Raw genomic sequence first — 20390 nt, 5'->3', positions numbered from 1 at the left:
ATAACCCTCCTGTCTCCCTCACTGCGATAGGAGAACCTGGAGGAGAGCTCGTACTTTCCTGCACATCACAGGTGATCAGTATGACTATTAGAGGCAGTATGTGTGGTGCTTAGGCACATGTGGCTCTGGAGATAAAAGTCTTGAGTTCTAATTCCACCTCTGCCATTAATTAGCTGTTTATTTTCAGGAAAACCCACTTGGATTTCCTAATAACAATTTTCCTCTTTCTGGAAAATAGGTATGATGACAGTACCCACCTAACTGGGCTATTGTGAAGATTAAATAATATAATAGATAAAATCACTTAGCCCAGTGTTTGAATCATAGTAAGTGTTGAATAAAGGTTAGTTATACAATTCATTGAACTGAATTTTAAAGGGAATTTTCTTTATCTTTTTGGAGCTCCTTCATATAGTTAATAAGAACGGTATATAGCCAAATGTAAAAGCCATCATATATATATTTTTGGACAAAATTAAAATCTCATATTATTTTTAAGTCCTCTTAACAATTTTTACTTTAATATGTAAAGTCCCAAGTTGGCTGATAAAATTTCATCTTTTATACTAGCCAGCTCTAGGATATTGGAAGTATCTTTATGACATTAAGTGATAGTGGTTTGCCCTCAACACTGTTCCTAAAACTTAGAGACATGGATCTCTAGCCTCCAAGAGCACCTAAGACCATTTGAGCAGGGGACTGATGAAGATAGTCTCTTGAATGTGGTTTCTGAGTCCTATATGTCAGCTTCTGTCTAGTCATTATCAAGAGGATCCTTCTCTTTCCTATCGAGCATCAGGCCAGACAATTCAGATGGATAAATTCACTGCTAGAAAAAAAAAATAGCTCACTTTATTGTTGTAACATCTTTGGATACAAAGAACAGCATGGGGAAATTTTGTCTTCAGAGGCTTTAAAAAAAAGTTGTTTCTAGGTATGTATACAGAGATATCCATGCGTATCTTTGGCTCTAACTCCTCTAAACTTTTTCAAACTGGGATTAAGTTTTCTTGGATTTTGCACATATTGAGCATCTGAGTTTGAACCAGTGTCCAAGGGCTGGGATTATATTTTATTTATCTTTGTACTCCTAGATCCTAGTATATCATCTGATGCATGCAATCAATAGTTGCTAGTTCAAAATATACAAGACTGTATGTTGTGTTGAAAAGGCTGCAGAATTTGGTTGTATAGGAATGTTTATTTTTAACAAAGAGGTTAAATATTATCAAAAATTATCTGTACTTCAAAAGTTTAAGGAATCCATTTATTTGAGAACATTTTTAGTATATGAACAAGTAATTGCAGTATCTTTCTTTTGAGAATCAATTTTTGTTAATTAGCAGTGAGTAGTTAATGAAATTCTACATTCTTGGTTTTTACATCTTTAACATCTGGCATATTTCTTTCTGACTTTCTGCCTAAATGTGCATTCATTACGTGTTTTATATACACTACACGTCAAAGCACATCTTTATGATCCTTATTTTCATGTACAAATCAGTCAGTAGCAGTACATACTCTCTTAAACTCCATTGATGTGATCTATTTGATGATAAGAAATTAGAATTAGGTAAGCATTTACATTATATGGAAGTAGATCAAGTAGCCAGTCTTGTTGCTTGATTTTCTTTATTTAATTAAAGACATTTGAAAAGTCAGAATTAAAATATGACAGGAATAGAAAATCTATTTGGGAGCTCTCAGTTCAGTCATTCATTTGTTTTCCCCTGGTCAAATTTTTAATGTTTTCCCCAAGCAATAAATTTAGCTTCTGAGACTGTTTAGAAAGTTTACTTTTCATTTTATTTGTTTAGTTTTCAGCTCATCATCAAAAGTTTTTCTAAATTATGTCACCCTGTCCCCTCTTTATGGTCATTTCTATCCCAGCTCCAGGTGCTGGCTGACAGACCAAGAGAGCCGAGTGCTGAATTATGTCCCAGGGGATCCATAAACCTTGGAATGACAATTCCTACCTGGACCAAAAGCTAATCAACTGGATGGAAAAAAGCTCTGTTTCATGTTTCAGTTGTACTTTATCCTCAAGCTGCACTGTTTTGTATAACGCAACTGTTTTACGGGAATCCTTTAGAAATTCTTCCCATACTGAATTTTTTCAAAAGATGCACTAAAATTGAGATCAATGACTCCTTTGAATGCAATGATTTTGTTAATGACAACCAAAGGTCTCCCCCAAACCATGTTGAAAATTCTGGGAATAATTCATTTATGATATAGGGTTATAATATCTGAAGTAATATCATAGATAAGAGTTCTTTGGGCCAATCTACTCGTGCTGTTGAACAATTTTATAACAACAAAGTACGCCTATTGTCTTCGATAACATACCTCTGACTCAGAGGCCAAAATGTTCAGAAATGGCCCTGGAGAATATAGCCAATATTTTATAATAACTATAAATGAAGTATAATCTGTAAAATCTTTGAATCACTATATCGTATACCTGAGACTAGCATAATATTGTAAGTCAACTATGCTTCAATAAAAAAATAAAAACATGATTAAAAAAGAAATGGCCCTAGAGACGTAAATCTGAATTAGGATTGCACCTGGTAGTATCATTTATAGAAGTTCTACGAGGACTGGCTTCAACTGGCCATTATATATTAGATGGTTCCTATGGAGACAGATAGTCTCAGACCATGAGACAGTAGACTCAGGAATCCTGTTTGACTTAGAACAATTTCAAACCTGCTTCAGAGCAAATTGAATTCCTTGGATATCCTTGTAAACCAATTTAATCTTCCCTGGGGGACACTCTGAACCTATTTCAAACCCATGCTCTTTGGCTGTGGTCATCATTGAGGCTGACCCTGAATGAAGGCTATCTCCAAGGGTGAGATTCAGGCTACAGCACTGGGCCTAAAGCAGTTAACCATATTGTATCATGTTGGCTCCCTTACCTGATACAGGTTGGCAAGGTGGTGGTTTGTTTTGATCAAAAATGGCTGGTTTACCCCTGGATGGTCAACATCGTGGGCTGCGGCAGCCAGCAGTCCAAGCATGATGTCCAGAGGTGTGAGGGAGCTGGCGAGCTGTTAAAGAATTGAATGGGGAGATTGACTGGTGTGTTTCCAAAAATAGGTTAGCATTTGTTTTGGCTAAATCGCACTGAATGAATCATCATAGTATCGTTCAGGCCTTTCATCCAGACCTTAACCTTCTGAAGCTGTCAATAAGGTAATAAAACCATGGAATTGCAGGAATAAAGAAAGGGCTGTGAGGAAAGGAATTAAGCAACTCAAATTGTGTAGCTCATCCAGGTGGCCTCCCCTTCCTGCTGCTACTGTCTTGTTTTGTTGTTGTAGTAGTATTACCTGTTGGCAACACTGCTCTATAGTGGGCGGGGAGAAGGCAGAGTCTAAAATCAGCCTTGCTCCTAGGAAAGCTGTAAGCGAAGGAAAAAGCTGAAGCCAAAGCGATGGAAAAAATCCCTTGTGTATTTCAACCATCCAATATATCACTGCCACTTCTTCGAATATGAAATCCACAGTGGGCTGAATTGCAAAATTTGCATATTTCTTCAATGTGTAATAAATAAAGTGGGGAAATGTGTGAGAATCTGTCTTTTTTTTTTGGCTAGCTAGGAAAACAAGCAGGAAAATGGGAATCTAGTGTTAGCTTTAAATACACAACTGTGCAATCTATACAATTTTCAAATTACTTAGGGATTAAATAACAAAACCTTTAATGTCTTTGGGATATTTTATAAGGATGAGGCATACCCAGTTTTGTCTTGGGAATGCCTATCTGGCATCTGTATATTTAGTGGTTGATGTTAAAACTGATTGAACTAAACAGAGTCTTGGACTGAGATATCATTTTCCTTGGATGTCCAGGGTTGGATAACCCTAAAAAAAACCTCATCCTGTATGTTTTAACAGCTAGGTTTTATATGGCTAAGAAATGCCTGGGTTTTAAGTAACGAGCATTACTATAATGTTTTAAATTTTGGATTAGTATTTTGCATCTAGGCATATTTTTAAAGAGGTTTCTGATGCTCACAATTTCTCTTGGGCCTGAATCAGGATGCCTAGTCGCCTCAGTAGGAAATGCAGCTGAGTCTTGAGGAGTTTTAATTCTATTTGTTGATCAAAAACCACGAGGTGGGAGACTTCCTAGAAAAGTTCAGTTCTGGTACTGTTTGTGGCAAAGGTTCAAGGCAAAAGCAGCTAACTTTTGTGATGGTTGAAGACATCTAGGACGTAGATTGTCATAGAGAGGGTTGTTTTCATCCTAATGCAGCCTTGAAAATATATAAATTATGAAACAGAACCTCTGAAAACTTACATCCTCTTTCATGACTATTATACAGTTTTCAGAGCTGATGCTGAAACCTTAATAGAAGCAATATGTATTCATGCTATAAATTGGCCCATAACCCAGTCGCTCTGATATGTCAGGTGATCTGGGACCCGGCAGGTAGTTTACATGGCATTTCCAGATGGCCGAGGAGGCAGCGGGTCTTGCCTTACCTTTGGCTCCTTTAGGTAGCAGTGCATGGCCTGGGTGACGTCGGCTGCGTGAACAGCATTGTGATAAGGGTTTTGGCTGTGGTAATCTTCTTGAACCATGACTAGGAGGTAAACAGATAACTCAATCAGCTAAACACAAAGGACATACTAGCTCAGACTTATTGAGGGTCCCTTTTGCTTAAAAATAACAGTGTCTCCAAAGTGTGCAGCCTGGGGATGCTTTAGAAATGGACACGATTTGCCAGCTTGGCAGTTCTACTGGGTTGATTTCAGTGGAGAAGGAGGGGGAGGGAAGAGGGAAGAAAGGCTAAAAGGATTTGTGAGGCCCTTGGGATTCCTCACCACCTTCATAAATCACCCCTCTCTGGCATTCATGAAGGCTCTCATTCATTGGAAAAATAAATATGTAGGAAAAGGGCAACTTTATTTCACACTATAGTTTAATTATTTAAGTTTGCTGCCATTTAAGAATAATGTGCCAATAAAAGAGGTTTCCTTTTAAAGAGACCTACTCTCATCCAAAGGTTGCTTTATCACTTAAGTAACAAATACTGACCAAAGCAAATCTGGGGATTCTTCAGGCAGAAATTCATAGATCCAGCTGAGGAATCCTTGGATTTATTTCTATCTTATTCAGATTAAATGATCATCTTTCTTGCCCTTCCAATCTAGGGACCGGAGTGTTCTTGGAACCAAATAGAGACACAAGGAAGGCAATTTGAATTTGCTATTTACAGAAGCTACTTGCCTGCTTCAGCTAATAACTAAGGCAATGTCTAGGATGCAATATATTCAGTGTGTATAGAATGTCCTGGCTTTCAAGTGTGGCTTTGTTCTCTCAGCCCAGCTATGACTCTGGCTCTGGATTCCAGTGTTATTTCTGTCATTGAATCTTTGCCTTTTCCCCATGTACTCTGGGTGCATACACACGTCCAAAGTATCTGTGCTCTCCCTCTTTAGACAAATCAAGATTATTTGGCTCTATTCATGGCCATTACTTTGCTCAATCAATCTGAACACAATTAGCTTGAGGTTATCTGTGTTTCTGGAATGAGCCATGCTCTGGCTTGTTTCCAGTATTTCTGTTGTGCCACATGTACCTTTTAATCAGCAGGTTTATTTGACTATTATATGAACCCTGGCTCTATTACTTATCTGTATTGGGCAAGTTACTTAACCGAAAGTTTCCTCCCTTTCCTTCTCTATAAAATAGGGATAACAACAGCTCTGATCTCAAAGAGGTGCTGTAAGGATTAGATGTGTTAATATATGCAGGTTCTTAGAAGACTTTCCAGCACATGTAAACACTACATAAGCCTGGTGGTTGCTGCTACTCTTGTTACCACCATCACCATTATTTTATCCTTGATGCGTCAAGTCAGCTTCCAAATGCAAAGCACTGCCATGTGCCAAGTCAAAGAAGCCAGGAACACACTACGAGGCAGAGGAAAGTCATTTGGTGACTAAAAATGTGCCCTGGATAATTCACTGGAAGATAAATAAGAAGATGCATGAAGTCAAATGAGATCTGGGGCTGCTTCTTGATGAGGAGAGATGGTGGAGTTGAGTGGGAAGACGGTAGGCTTTCAAATCAGACAGACCTGGGCTTGGACTGCAGCTCTGCCAATTATATGTTGTTGACCTTGAGCAAGTTACAAAACCTCTTTGTACTTCTCCTTACTTATGGGCCAAATGGTGATAATGGCCAACTTGCAGGGTTGTTGAAGCTGTTGTTCAAAATAACATACCAAAAGCCCCCTGCATACAGTGGGTGCTACACACATGGTAGTTCTTATCATTAAAAAAACGCCTGTTGAATATTTCAACAACTCATATCCAGAGTGGCATTATTTGAGGAATATTTTCTGGGATTTTGTTCATCCGTGAGCAGATCAGTAACTTCTGTGACAGTTATTTGCTCTTGAAGGTTGTCTTTACATAGCCTTTATCTCTTTTAAACATAACTAATCAGGTAAGCATTTTTTCCAGTGATTTAAATAAGTAAACTTATTTTAAAATTAAGATGAGATAATTTAAGACTAATATGAGGTCTTCATCTACCAGGCTATGGCTCTTGCCAATTTATGTTAAAGAATATTGTAGACTGCCATTTTTCAGGGGCAAGGGGGTAGAAATAAGGATAAAAGGACTTACCTAAAAACCTGTGTAAGGTCACCATATCTAACTTGAAGTGGTGAATGAGCCCATGGGCGTTGAAGAGGTGGCACAGCAGTGTTACCAGGCTGTTTCCTATAGGGGAACAGCCACCTGTTTTAATCCATTTTCATCACCATTAAAATATCAAGACTAGCAATAGGATCCAAAGTTTCTGTAATGAAAGTTCTCTGATAGGATCATTTCTTTTCCCCTTTAGATTTAAAATTATTCAAGTATAAAGATATTATTACTATGTTCTGGTCCCATATTTTCTCTTATTGTACAAGTAAAATTAACTCAGACCTTCTCCCTATACTAAAGGCAATGAAAACATTAAGAGTTAAAAGGAGTCTGCCTACTGCAGGGGGACACATACACGTGTGTGTGTGTGTGTGTGTGTGTGTGTGTGTGTGTTTGTATGGTTACTTTTTTAAAGACATAGTTTAATGGTCACTTGAAATGTGTCTTAAGTTGCTTCCAATTGACTCTTACATTTACAGGGGTATCTAGGCCACCACAGTGCCTATTCTTCTTTTGGAAAATCACCGAAGATGAAATTTGACTGTGAGATATTTTATAACTCAAGCCAGCAGAGGTGCAAAATTGAAGCTACAATAACTTGTAAGCATTCAAGAAATACTGTTCATTAGAGATAGGATTTTAAATATTAAAAGCATTATAAAGTTTATGAAAGACTTTGAAATGTACCAAGAAGATGACTGGCTGTCTTAATTGGAAAACTAGGTGTTGCCCAAGCACACTCTTCCAGGGTACCTGGTTCTATGTGTTTCTGTAGCTTTCATCATCTTTGAGCTATTTCACAACAATCAAAGTTGTAGATAACTGATATTATTGCAGATGATTCTTGGCTGTATACATGCAAATGAAATTAGTGAGGTGGAAATACAATTGATTTCCCCCTCCCAGTTTCTCACCTATTTACAAATTCATTTTGGCATTTCTTTCTGCTTTTATATGTATGGCTCTTTGAATATTCCTTTGAACTAGCTGTAACATTTTACTGGATCTCTAATTAATTGAGTTTAATAAAATCATTGATGTGATCACTTCATATCTTTATGAGAGTCGTGATTATACTCTCTTTTTAACAAATACCATTGAACAAATTCTTTTGTTCATGGTTAATTTCATATACTGGTCCCCATCTCTCAACTGATTTGAGCAAAGCGAAATGCAAGATTATGAGATACAGCTCTATATGGTCTAGTTATCTTTCCACAGTGTAAAGCTCAGTTTCATGGTCTTAGGCCGTATCTCTCTCCACTGTGTGTTGTTTGTCAAGAAACAGAATGGTGAGAAAACCATCTGTAATGACTTAAAACACAAGCCTGTAGATGATAGGACATGTGACGGTCAGCATTAAACGTGACGTCTTTCATTGGCTCCCTATTATCAGCATTCATTTAATGGGCAGATGAAAATATTATAGGATTTTGTTGTTTTCTTAAGGGAAGCCTCTATAGGCACAAAAATTTAAAAAGTGGAAACAATAAGAAGGTCTACTTTTCCCTTCAGCTGCAGCCTAAGTGTTTACACTCTATCCTCAGGAGTTGTTTTCTTCTCATGATGCCAAACATATCTGAACAATACCTGCAATGGGGCAGACTCACTCACTTAATAAAAGTGCAAAACCATTGGCCCGGTAAGAGTCAGGACTGATCAGATGTGTTTTTATGTTTCTAGTTTTCATTGACTCACAACAAACTCCTTCCTTTTGCATGTGGCCAAAGTATTCTGCAAGGAAGGAATCTAATCTGTGGTTTCTAAATTGCTTTGGAAACAGCAAGACCAGAAGGAAACTGTCTTAAGATTTGAGGTCCAAATTCAACCCTTCTTCTTCATTTGAACTAATTTTCCCTTGCCCTGGTCCTTCTTGAGTGGCTGTAGATTTATGAATGTGGGAAAAGAAAGAAAAAAGAACAACAGTGTTTAAAAATATATTTTGTTTTTCACAAAATTAATCCCACTTTAATGGTGTGTACTTTAGTGAGAATTCTTTTGGGTGACTTACCATTTGTCAAGCGATCAAACAAGAAAATGTCAAAATCCCACATTCCCACTTTGGAGAGCATATGCTGAAAAGACAAACAAAAGCCAGCACTCTCATGAATCATATCGGAGACTCAAATATTTACTTTGAGACATCGTGAATTAAACAATTAAACAGTTGAAAATAGCATACTACTATCTATGTACAACTGGTTTGTAGTAAGACAAATCTTACTCTGCAGCCTAATAACAACAGTGTTAAAGGGACAGGCTCCGGAATCAGACCGCCACATCCACTTACTGGCTGTGATACCTTGGGCAAGTTCCTTAACTCTCTGTACCTCGGTTTCCTAATTTGAAAAATGTAGCTGATAATACTATTGCTTCAGAGGGTTGTTGTGAAGATTAAATAAGGTAAAACATGTAAAAGTGCTTAGAGCGGTGCGAGTACATAGTAAGCACACGATAGATACCTTTTAAAATTGTAGTTCCGTTAAGTCTCTACATCACAAACTACTATGCACTTACGGGAGGAGGTTTACAGTGAACTTAAAAAAAAAGAAACCTAGATGACTGATGAGCACACTACTCTGCTCAATGTGGACGAAATGTGAAATTAACCCCTGTAACAGACAGGAAACTGAAGTGTGGGCAATTGAAAATATTGGGTACTTTAAAGACCTACTGTTCAATGTAGACTTACTGTGCTATTTTTCTTTTTCATAATACCCCCTGATTGGAATTAGATGGTGTTAACTCTCAGACACAAAGTTGCAGTTGCTGATTCTATCCTCACTGTAGCTCCTGTGACTGCTTTCCTCTCCTCTCACAGGCCCTGCTTCCCGTAAGGACCAGCTCACTCTCCTCTACCTGCCCTTGAATGGCCTCCCTGTGTCTTTTGATAAAAATCCAACGGCCTCGTCATGGCACACAAAGGCCTTCAGAACAGCATCAGAAAAATGAAGGGATAGTAGGTTTTTGGTGAAGTCTAGTTTGAGTGAGTTTTTATCCAAAAGTCACACAATTCTAAAGGCGGAGCCAAAATTTGACCTCTGATCCTGACCTCTGGTCTGTTGTTCTTTCTACATCTCACCGTTGTCCTTCTTGAGAGGTCCCCACAGAGAGTGCTCTGTCATGGATGCTGCAGCACTGGGAGCTTAGCCTTGCTTTCTCCTCCTCTCACCAAATGAAACAACCAACCAACCAACCATTCACTCAATCTCAGACCTTGGGCTGTTAGAAGGAGTGATATTTGCTTTCTTTTTGTAGACCTAATGTGGGGAATTAGTTCTTCTAACATTACTTGCTGCTTATTTCTTAATAGTATATACCATTAGAATGTATTTCTTAATTGCATATAGACAGCATAATATTCCTTATCATAGGAACTATAAGATATTACCTTTGACTTCTGTTTAAACTGAGGTGGTTTATTCCTGAAATTTAAATTCCTTTGGGAGTTTGGGCTAGAGATAACCTTTGAACTTTTTTTAGATTGTCACACATTAGATTTCTACCCTCTGTTGGATCAATGCATTGCAAAAATAGTTGTCAAATTAGTAAAATTTTTTTGAATAAATTAAAAATTATAAAAAAGACAGTGCACTGTATTGATAGCCTAAAGTGGAATTAAGAGTTGGTAATTACTGGGTTAATTTCAGGGTAGCTATTATGGTGAGATAATTCAACGGGTTAAAAAATTTATTCCTTCACTGGTAATCGGCCAGTCCAAAACTTCATTTTATTTAGTGTTGTGCAAATGTGTTTTGCACATTTATAAAAATCAAAATAGCTAGCATGTGCTAGGCATGAGTATATTAAGCATGCAAACATGCTTTGCCTTGTTTAATCCTTGTACCACCCCTATGAGGTGAGCGTTTCTATTACTTCACTTTATATTTAAGGAAAAAGTCCAGATGTGTTGAATAACTGTCCAGAGGCACGGAGCTCTTCAGTGACAGAAGTAAAGACTCAAACCTAGGCGCTATTGGGGGGTGGGGGTGGGAGGGATGGGGAGTAGAGGGGGGCACATGCTCTCAGCCACTGGCCTGGTATGAGGCGACAGAGGGGTAACTAGCTCACCCTTGCTTGTCCAAGGTAGTCTTCATCCAGCAGGTGGAGCGGCGCTTGCGGTATAATTCCACGAAGCAGCCTTGATGCATGGAAGTATCTTTGAAAGCTTAACAGTCTTTTCACCTTCTTTTTGGTGCCAATTTCCCCTGAGTGTGTTGTATCTGTGGAAAGTAATCAAATTCAGAAGTTATATATTTAAAAAGCCCCATTTTTCTCCACTATGTAAAACTACAAAGTACAATATAAAGGAGAGAAATCCAAGAGATGCTCTCCAGTGCTTTCTTAATACAGACCATTTAACTCTGCATTTGCAATTTTTCTAGAAAAAATGATATTTCGTATATGTTACATTCATTAAAATGAGATATTTCTGACTGATTTTGGAAGACATGAAATACATGAATTAAAAACTTCATTTTCTTATAAATGACGCTGGTAAACTTAGTGAGTGAATTCACATCCTTCTGCATGCATTTAAGGAACAGTTATGCTGTTTTTCCTGCTATACTGGAGCTGAGGTTCCAAAATTTAGAACACGTTCTCATCCTATCCTCTCTCTAGTCTGATGAAATCCTTCACCTGAATTAGAAGAGCTGAGAATACACTAGCTTAGACATGAGGAGATGTTTCCTAATGTCCCAGGACCATCAGCGGTAAAGGAATTAAAAATCTCAGCGCAAGAGTGACCTAGATTGCCATGACATGAGGCAGAGTGGGTGCTTATTTCTTGATGGAGTATATTCTTTTTTACTGGTGGCCATAAAAATCTGATCCTGTCAGTACAGATATTTTAATACTCCTGTCACATGTGCCTTTTAAAACTTGACTGTTGATTGTCCAGAAATACCCCAAGCACATTATTTGAATGTCTGTCAAGGTATGTCTCATCTCAGCTGAAATTCTCTGAATCACTCAGCCACATAAGTGACGTCTGCTGCCAATTTCAGATCTGGAGTCAACTGAACAGTCCTAGTAGGAAAACGTACAGTTCATATACAAAGAAATTTTGGGTTCTCTCGTGCCTCCTCCCATGTCCCCTTTTCCTTTATAGAACTCAAAATCACGGTGGATATTAGAAGCCCAGGAATCAATGGACAAGGGTCTCCTTAGCAATGTGGCACTCCCCAAGGGCAGGGAGTGACCAAACTCAGTTTGTTACTTGGATTAATTATGCACGCAAGGACTTAATTCAGGGCAGACAACACCTACTACTTTCTGAAAATGCCACCTGATTAAAATTCTTTTTATTTTTAAAATGGTTCTAGATTTCATGTGTGGGGAGATGTAAACAAAAACATAAGGAGATAAGAGGCGTAAACTGAAGTTAGGTGCTTAGGCTTACATCAATATTAAAAATGGCATATATAGACTCAATTCTACTGATGGCTTCTCACTCATTTCTATTTGTTTATCAAGTTAAGGTACAGGATAAAGTGGTTCATTCATTAAAAAAAATGTTTTGAGGGGGGACTTCCCTGGTGGTGCAGTGGTTAAGAATCTGCCTGCCAATGCAGGGGACACGGGTTTGATCTCTGGTCCAGGAAGATCCCACAGGCCACAGAGCAACTAAGCCCGTGCGCCACAACTACTGAGCCTGTGTTCTAGAGCCCCTGAGCCACAACTACTGAAGCCCGCGTGCCTAGAGCCCATGCTCCGCAATAAGAGAAGCCACCGCAGTGAGAAGCCCGTGCATGACAACGAAGACTAGCCCCCGCTCGCTGCAACTAGAGAAAGCCCGTGCACAGCAAGGAAGACCCAACGTAGACAAAAAAAAAAAAAAAAAAAAAAATGTTTTGAGGGAATTCCCTGATGGTCCAGTGGTTAGGACTCGGCACTTTCACTGCTGGGGCCCGGGTTCAAACCCTGGTCGGGGAACTAAGATCCTGCAAGCTGCTTGGCATGGCCAAAAAAAAAAAAAAAAAGTTTTGGGCTTCCCTTGTGGCACAGTGGTTGAGAGTCCGCCTGCCGATGCAGGGGACACGGGTTCCTGCCCCGGTCCGGGAAGATCCCACATGCCGCGGAGCGGCTGGGCCCGTGAGCCATGGCTACTGAGGCTGCGCGTCCGGAGCCTGTGCTCCGCAACGGGAGAGGCCACAGCAGTGAGAGGCCCGCGTACCGCAAAAAAAAAAAAAAAAAAAAAAAAGTTTTGAGTGCTACTAAGGAACAGGCACTGTTCTAGATGCTTGGTGAGATCCCTCAGTTCTAGATCCTCCAGTGAGCAAAACACAGATCCCTGTCCTCAAAAGCTTGCGTTCTAACATAGAGAGATAGACAATAAACAATAAACAACAAAAAAGAAGTAATGTATAAAAATGTATTAGAAGCTGGTATGTGAAAGGGTGAAGGAAGAAACACAGGGAATGAGGGATCCAGGGTTCTGTGTTAGCGTAGTCAGGGTTGGCCTCATTAGAGGCTACGATTTGATCAAAACTGAAGGAGATGAAGGAGCTGGCCGAGCAGATATCTGGGGAAATGCCTTCCTTACAGAGGGACCAGCTCGAATAACCCTAGAGTGGGAACGTGCTTGGTTGGCTGGCATGTGGGGTGAGCAGCAGTTCAGTGTGGATGGGGAGGAAAGGAAGAGGAAGGAGTAAGAGATGTGGTCATAGAGCAAAATGGGTGTGTGTGTGAGAATTATGCCCTGAAAGCTATTGTGATGGCTTGGGCTCTACTGTCAGTGAAATGCGAAACCACCACAAAGTTTTGAGAGGAAGAGTAATATGGAAACACTTAACATTTAAAAAGGGTCACTGTGGTTTCTGTGTTGAGAAGAGATTGTAGCAGCAAGCTTTGATGCAGTGAGATCTGTTATGAAGCTATTGGAATAATCCAGGCAAGAAATGACGGCCGGTTAGATCATGGGGGGAACAGTGGAGAGTAGAAGTGGAGGGATTCTGAATACTTTGAGTTCCTTCAAGTTTTTGGCCTAAATAACTGGGGGAATGGAGCTACCATCACCTGAGATGGGGAGGCCTACAGGTGGAGCAGCTGTGGGTGGATTTCAGTTTTGTACATGTTGCATTTGGATGTCAATTGGAGATTCAGGTGAAGATGTCAAGTAGAAGTAAGTGGATATAAAAATCCAGGGCTTGGGGGAGAAGACTGGGTTTGAGATACAAATTTGGGAGTTGTCAGATGAGATTAACCTAGGGAGGGAGTGTAACTACAGATGAGAAAAGCATCAGAATCTGAGTTCTGGAGTACTTCAACTTAAAAGGATGTGGAGAAGAGTAGAGAGAACCAAAGGAGATTGAGAAGAAGTTATCCTGCGGAGATGGACGAAAACCAAGAGTATCATTTCCTGGAGGCCTAGTGAAGACAATATTGCAAGGAGGCAATATTTGATCCTCAGTTTCAAATGCTGCTAATAGATCAAGTATAATGAAGACTGAGAATTGACCATGGGTGTATACATCTGTCAAAATTCATTGAACTATGCCCTGAAAAGAGCACATGTTATTTGTATGTTTAGAAGCAACAACACCCAGTAGCTACAGGCACATCTAGCACTCAAATTTTGTTATTTAAATACAAGTTATCACTAAAATGAACCAGATAACCTTGGTGAAATGGCCAAGTCTAGGACTCGGGCAGGCAGAATCAAGATGAACTGTAACTTCTCGTAATGCCAGAAAATAAGGGAGAGCTCAAAAAATGGTGGGCTCATAGAAAAATGACAGAGGAGACAATGTGAAGGGGGTCCCTCTGAACAAATACGGGAAAAGCTGAAACTCAGCATGGATAATAGAAGAGTGGATTATAAACCATCGACTGAAAGAAGACTCCAGCAGTCCATACCGTTAGTAAGCAAGCGAGTAAATAAATAAGGGAAAGCTCTTCCTTGCAATGAGTGCTGACCAATAAGGTAGAAGAAATAATAAGAGTTAGTTACCATTTTGCAACCTTTATAGTAATAACTGATTCAGGCCAAGATCATTAATGGACAATAAAATTGTTAAGTGAAAGCTTAAAAAGCAACAGGATAATTACATAGCATCAAAGTATCTTCACAGATAACTTATTAATCGGAAAAGAAAAAATGGACAAATATAGAGGGGGCACCATCTTCACTAACTATTCAAAGTTAACATCACCGGTCATAGGAAAAGCTGGCATCTTACTCTTCCTGATGTAATTCACTGAGGACACAACATCACCTATTCAGTGTTCCTGCCCCAAATGCACATCCCATCCCCCAAAAGAGAAAACATTAGAAAAACCCAAGCTGAAGCATACTCTATAAGTGAACACTCGGCCTGTACTCTTAAAAAAAAGTCAATGTCATAAAAGGCAAAGAGAACCTCAGGTATTGTTTCATAATAATGGATACCAGATATAGTGCGCTAAATGCAATGCACGGCTCCAGACCGGATCCTGGATCAGAAAAAAATTTCCATAAATGACATTATTAGGACAATTTGTAAAATTTGGATATGGACTTGTGTATGAGATAATAATATCCTATCTATAAATGTCTTGAATTGCATAGCTGAACTGTGGTTACATGAAAGAATCCCTTGTTCTTAGAAAATACATGCTGAAATATTTAGGGATAAAGGGGCATGCTGTGTACAACAAACTCTCAAGTGGTTACGAAGAAAGTAGCAGCAAGGCAAATTGGGCAAAATACAATAATTGGTGCATCTGGGTAAAGGGTATATGAATGTTCTTTGCTCCGTTTTTGCAAATTTTCTATAAATCTGAAGTTATTTTGTAATAAAGAGTCTAAAAAGAGAGGGAATGGGAAGGGAGAAATCTGAGGCAATGACATGGAGTATATTCAGCTCTCAAGGAGTTTTGCTACGTAGGGGAGCAAAGAAACTTGGCGATATTTCTATATAGAACTATATAGAATGAAATCAAGTGTGTCAGTAAAGAAATGAAATTAATTATTCCTGTGTTATGTAAACCTAAAAGGAAATATCCATACAATGATCTATTCCTTTTTTTCTTATAGTCTATGAAAATCGCCCAATTTTAAAATACTAAAAGAGAATCTCCTATGTGGCTGAGAGCATGCTGTGTTTACATAATAGAATGTAAAGCAAGCAACTTAAGACTGGATTATGGAAATATGCCACGAACTTAGCAAATTGAAATTATGGATTATTTCTTTGTCAACTTCCATTCAGCTTTGCAGGTGGTATAATATTTTAAGCAGAGTCATAGTTAAGATAATGACACTTGTCATATACAGTAAGTATAGGTGATAGGAAACAATGGCTTTTAGCCACTAAAATTATCATTTTGACTCAAATATTGCTAATCTAATGATGCTGTGAGCTGGAGATATCAAGTTGAGAGCCGTTTTCTTTCCTTAATCAAAGAGGAAAACAGCAAGATTCTCTCCTTCCCTACTTATTATTTTCACCTTGTCAAATAGATGATAGTCTACCAACATGATAATGTATATCTCTTTCAATCTTTATTTCAATTTTTGATATTTTTTGTCCTAATTTTTATTTTAAAAATATTATGTTAAAAAATGAAATATTTTAATTACTGAATTATTTGGTACCTTCTAAAATTTTGAGCCTGAGATAAGTGCCTCACTTGTCCCAACCTAGTTTTGGCCCTGTCTTGCATCTTTGCAGCAAAAGCTCAGATAATGTAAAATATATTTAATATTGAAATAAATCTATGTATAGATAGATTTATTTATAAAAACTTCTCATACTTAATTTTTTATGGTAGTGTGTAGGTTAAAAAAATGTAGCATATAATGTCATTCACCGTGAGAGTTTCAAAGTTTTGGAACCAATTAGCTGTAATGATGTGTATTGTTACTTGTGCAATTTCAAACTTATTGTCTGAGATGAGCAGGTAGATATCTGCCAAGTTACAGTATTCGTTGGTGGCCAATATTTTCTAAAATACCAAGGTAAGTCATGACTATGCCATTTAGTACTGCTATCTGGGTTATTCCTTAATGCACAAGAAAATAATTCAGAAGTGATGCTGGGTGACCATTTATAAAAACAATAGGGCTTAATTTTCTTATGTGAGGACGTTCATAAACCTAAATGAAAAATAAAATCCTCAAGGTAGCTCTCTAAAGAAGAAGAGCATTCCATAATGAAAGAAAAATAAATTTATTTTAAAACAATACTGATAACTAATTTATCAACTGTCATTTAGGGAGCATTTTGTGCTGTGAGATAACGGAAAAGTAGGATATAAACTGAAGGTATAGTTGGGAGAAAAAATCCATATAAAGAACAAATTGTGAATAAATCACCATGCTGTATAATAATCCTAAGTATTACTTTTCGAAGTGCCAAAATGTTTTATACAGTTATTGAATAAGACCTGACACATTTGTTTCCAAAAGGACTTTCAGTGAATAACTAGCATATTTTTGCTTTTATTATTAGGGGTAAGTGATAGGCATTTCTGGAAAGAAATTTAAATGACTAGCTAAGCTAAATTTTGCAGATAGTTCAGTTAAAATCAGCTTGCAAAAATTTAAAGAATCTTAACAATGTACGTAATAATAAAATACTGGGTTTATTTAATACTTTTATATAATTAAACCCTTATTATTTAAAGGCATTCACAGCTATCTTAATGGTGTTTTTTGTTTGGATTTTGTTGTTTTATAGGCTATGGGTCTCCATAGTCTCATTTGGAACAGTTATAAAATGGTGCTCCAGAATGTTTCATTGCCTAATCTATGTGCACATTGACCCTGATTGTGAAATTCATTTTCTGTTCACTTGTTCGTTTACAAATTTCGCAAATTGTGCATATTAACACATTTCTGCACTATTTAGAAACTAATTTTAGGGTTATGAAGTTTATATTGGCACTGCTGATATGGTAAGTTTTAAATTTCACAAGTTGGGGTCGGCTTAAATGCAAAAAATGTTAATAAAAATTATTTTCATTTTGAGTATCTTCTCTATGGCATATTCTCTTTACGGGGGGCTGATAAATTTTGGTACTTGGAGAAATCTTAAACCTAGAATAAGTATCTGGGATAAAAAAAGTTATAAGCACACTTATATGATGAGGCTGTTTCTGTCGACTGTATACGTAGTTCTCCAGCAATGTCTGTATCTACTGTTCCCAGAATTTGAATAGTTAGTAATTGGTGCAGAAGTAGCTCAGGTGATAGTAAGAACAAAAAGCGCTTTTAGGTTTAAATGAGCAGAACTTGCTTCAAGCAAACATGGAGACCCAACTCCACAAACCTAATATCAATACTTTCAGAGCATTAATTCTACTGAATACTTAAAATAATGTTATTAATAAATGCCCTAGGGCTTCCCTGGTGGCGCAGTGGTTGAGAGTCCGCCTGCCGATGCAGGGGACACGGGTTCGTGCCCCGGTCCTGAAAGATCCCACATGCCGCGGAGCGTTTAGGCCTGTGAGCCATGGCCGCTGAGCCTGCGCATCCGGAGCCTGTGCTCCGCAACGGGGAGAGGCCACAACAGTGAGAGGCCTGCGTACCGCAAAATAAATAAATAAATAAATAAATAAATAAATAAATAAATGCCCTAATCTGATAATTATTGTACTAATAATTATAATACTTATATATTATGTAAGTATTATATAATTATATATAATTGTTATATCATAATAATTATAATGAAATTCCTTGCTGGGTTAGTGGCTATTCATATACTTTCTATATTCTTACAGGATTTTAAATATGTCGTACTATAGAGATATTGGTATAAATAACTTATTACTCCTCTAGGTCAGAAACCATCTTATCAAACTTTGTAACCCTTTGTATCTAGTGCATAATCTTGCTCATAATGGAAGCTCCATACAAAATTTGTTGCTTTAATCTGAATCAGTTCTCAATTAGTTTATAGAAATATCATTTTAAAATAATAAGCCAATTTGTAAAGTGTGATTCTAAAACTTACACTTGTACGTTAGCTTTTTTTGGAAAAATTTATTTATTTATTTTTGGCTGCATTGGGTCTTCATTGTTGGGTCTTAGTTGCTGTGCGCGGATTTTCTCTAGCTGCCGCGAGCGGGGGCAGTGCGCGGGCTTCTAGTTGCGGTGGCTTCTCTTGTTGCAGAGCTTGGGCTCTGGGTGCGTGGGCTTCAGTAGTTGTGGCTCGAGGGCTCTAGAGCACAGGCTCAATAGTTGTGGCGCACGGGTTTAGTTGCTCCGCAGCATGTGGGATCTTCCCTGACCAGGGCTCAAACCCGTGTTCCCTGCATTGGCAGGCAGATTCTCAACCACTGTGACACCAGGGAAGTCCCTGTACCTTAGCTTTTAAAATCATTTTCTCAACCCCGCAAACGGAGTTCCAGGGACCATGTCCTCCTGCTACTGCCATTTCCTGTGAGTGACCTCCACTATAACATTGTGCCCCGTGTGACTGCAAATTTATTTACACATCTTACTTTCTTATTAGGCTGTAAGCTCTCAGAGGCCAGATTCCTGCTAGTTTTCTTTGAATTTCCACAATATACTGCAAGATATAGGTGTTAAATATATGATGATGGAATTAAATAACTTTCCTGTGTCTGTGCTCCAGTTTTAAGTTCAAGAATGATGAGTCTTGGAGAAATCAGGTTGAGATTCTAGTTTTAAATATGTAGTTTTTAAAAAAGATGAAAAAAGTTAGTTAGTGTGATTTTAGGGGCCCTGAAGCACAAATAGCAGATTTACAGTATAGCTCTTTCTCTTTTATTGCCAATTCTACTAGTTTAGGATTCAGGATTCCTGCAAAGTGGGAAGGTTAGTGGAGTTGTCCAGGATGGCAATTTTCTTGAAAACATTCATGAGGGTTTTAAGATTGAAACAACCACATGCTAAGATGCAGTTTCCCTGTAGATATAATTTTTAAGTAGACTACTTTAAAAAAATGAAAAAAAACCTAGTAAAGAGGTTATGTGTAGAAAACAATATCAGTGGATTTCAAAAGTGTATAATGTGGACTTCTAGTTTTTTTGACGAGGTGCTGAATGAGACTAGTGCTCATTTCAACATGTATTAAAGACTTCAGTTTCATGTGCTTCAGTCAAATCCCAGCTTTCACAGATTAGTATCTCTAGACATTAAAGTCTCCATTTCTTCCTAAAATAACCAGATGCTTTAAAATATAGAAATGATATTATGATTTTGATACATGATATATATAGAAAGCCCTAAAGACTCCATCAGAAAACTCTTAGAATAATTGAATTCAGTAAAGTTGCCAGATAAAAAATCAATACACAGAGATCTGCTGCCATTCTGTACGCTAATAACAAACTATCAGAATGAGAAATTAAGAAAACAATCCCATATACAATTGTAATCCCATATACAATTGTAATCCCATATACAGTTAAAAAGAATAAAATGCCGAGCAATAGATTTAACGAGGGAGGTGAAAAATCTGTATACTAAAAATTGCAAGACGTTAATAAAAAAATTTGGAGACAAATAAATGGAAGGATATTCTGTGCTCATCAACTGGAAGAATTAATAGTGTTACAATTTACATACTACCTAAAGCATCCTACAGATTCAATGCAATTCCTATCAAAATTCTAATGACATCCTTCACAGAAATAGAACAAACAATCTGAAAACCACAAAAGATCCTGGATAGGAAAAAACAACATTGAGAAAGAAGAACAAAGCTGGAGGCATCACACTTGCTGATTTCAAACTATTTTACAAAGCTATAGTAATTACAC

General features: G+C 37.9%; 2 protein-coding genes across 3 annotated transcripts in view; one reads left to right on the top strand and one right to left on the bottom strand.

The window, feature by feature from the left end:
• Positions 1 to 3632, top strand: part of MTFR2 (mitochondrial fission regulator 2) — an 87175-nt gene extending 83543 nt beyond the window's left edge. Inside the window, exon 8 of the mRNA XM_079938846.1 lies at positions 1891 to 3632. Coding sequence (XP_079794972.1) covers positions 1891 to 1992 — 102 coding nt within the window. The 3' untranslated portion in view covers positions 1993 to 3632. The remainder of the gene's footprint in view (positions 1 to 1890) is intronic.
• Positions 1 to 20390, bottom strand: part of PDE7B (phosphodiesterase 7B) — a 222716-nt gene that overhangs the window by 33668 nt on the left and 168658 nt on the right. For both annotated transcript variants that reach the window (XM_079938848.1, XM_079938847.1), the window contains exons 3-7: positions 10746 to 10897; positions 8686 to 8749; positions 6651 to 6746; positions 4497 to 4597; positions 2925 to 3056 (exon numbers count right to left, since the gene is read on the bottom strand). In XM_079938848.1, the coding sequence (XP_079794974.1) occupies positions 2925 to 3056; positions 4497 to 4597; positions 6651 to 6746; positions 8686 to 8749; positions 10746 to 10897 (545 nt within the window). The remainder of the gene's footprint in view (positions 1 to 2924; positions 3057 to 4496; positions 4598 to 6650; positions 6747 to 8685; positions 8750 to 10745; positions 10898 to 20390) is intronic.

The sequence above is a fragment of the Stenella coeruleoalba genome, assembly GCF_951394435.1.
Source record: "Stenella coeruleoalba genome assembly, chromosome: 12".
Classification (NCBI taxonomy): Eukaryota; Metazoa; Chordata; class Mammalia; order Artiodactyla; family Delphinidae; genus Stenella; species Stenella coeruleoalba.
The sequence above is the reverse complement of the archived record's forward strand: the minus strand, read 5'-3'. Positions and strand labels throughout refer to the sequence as shown.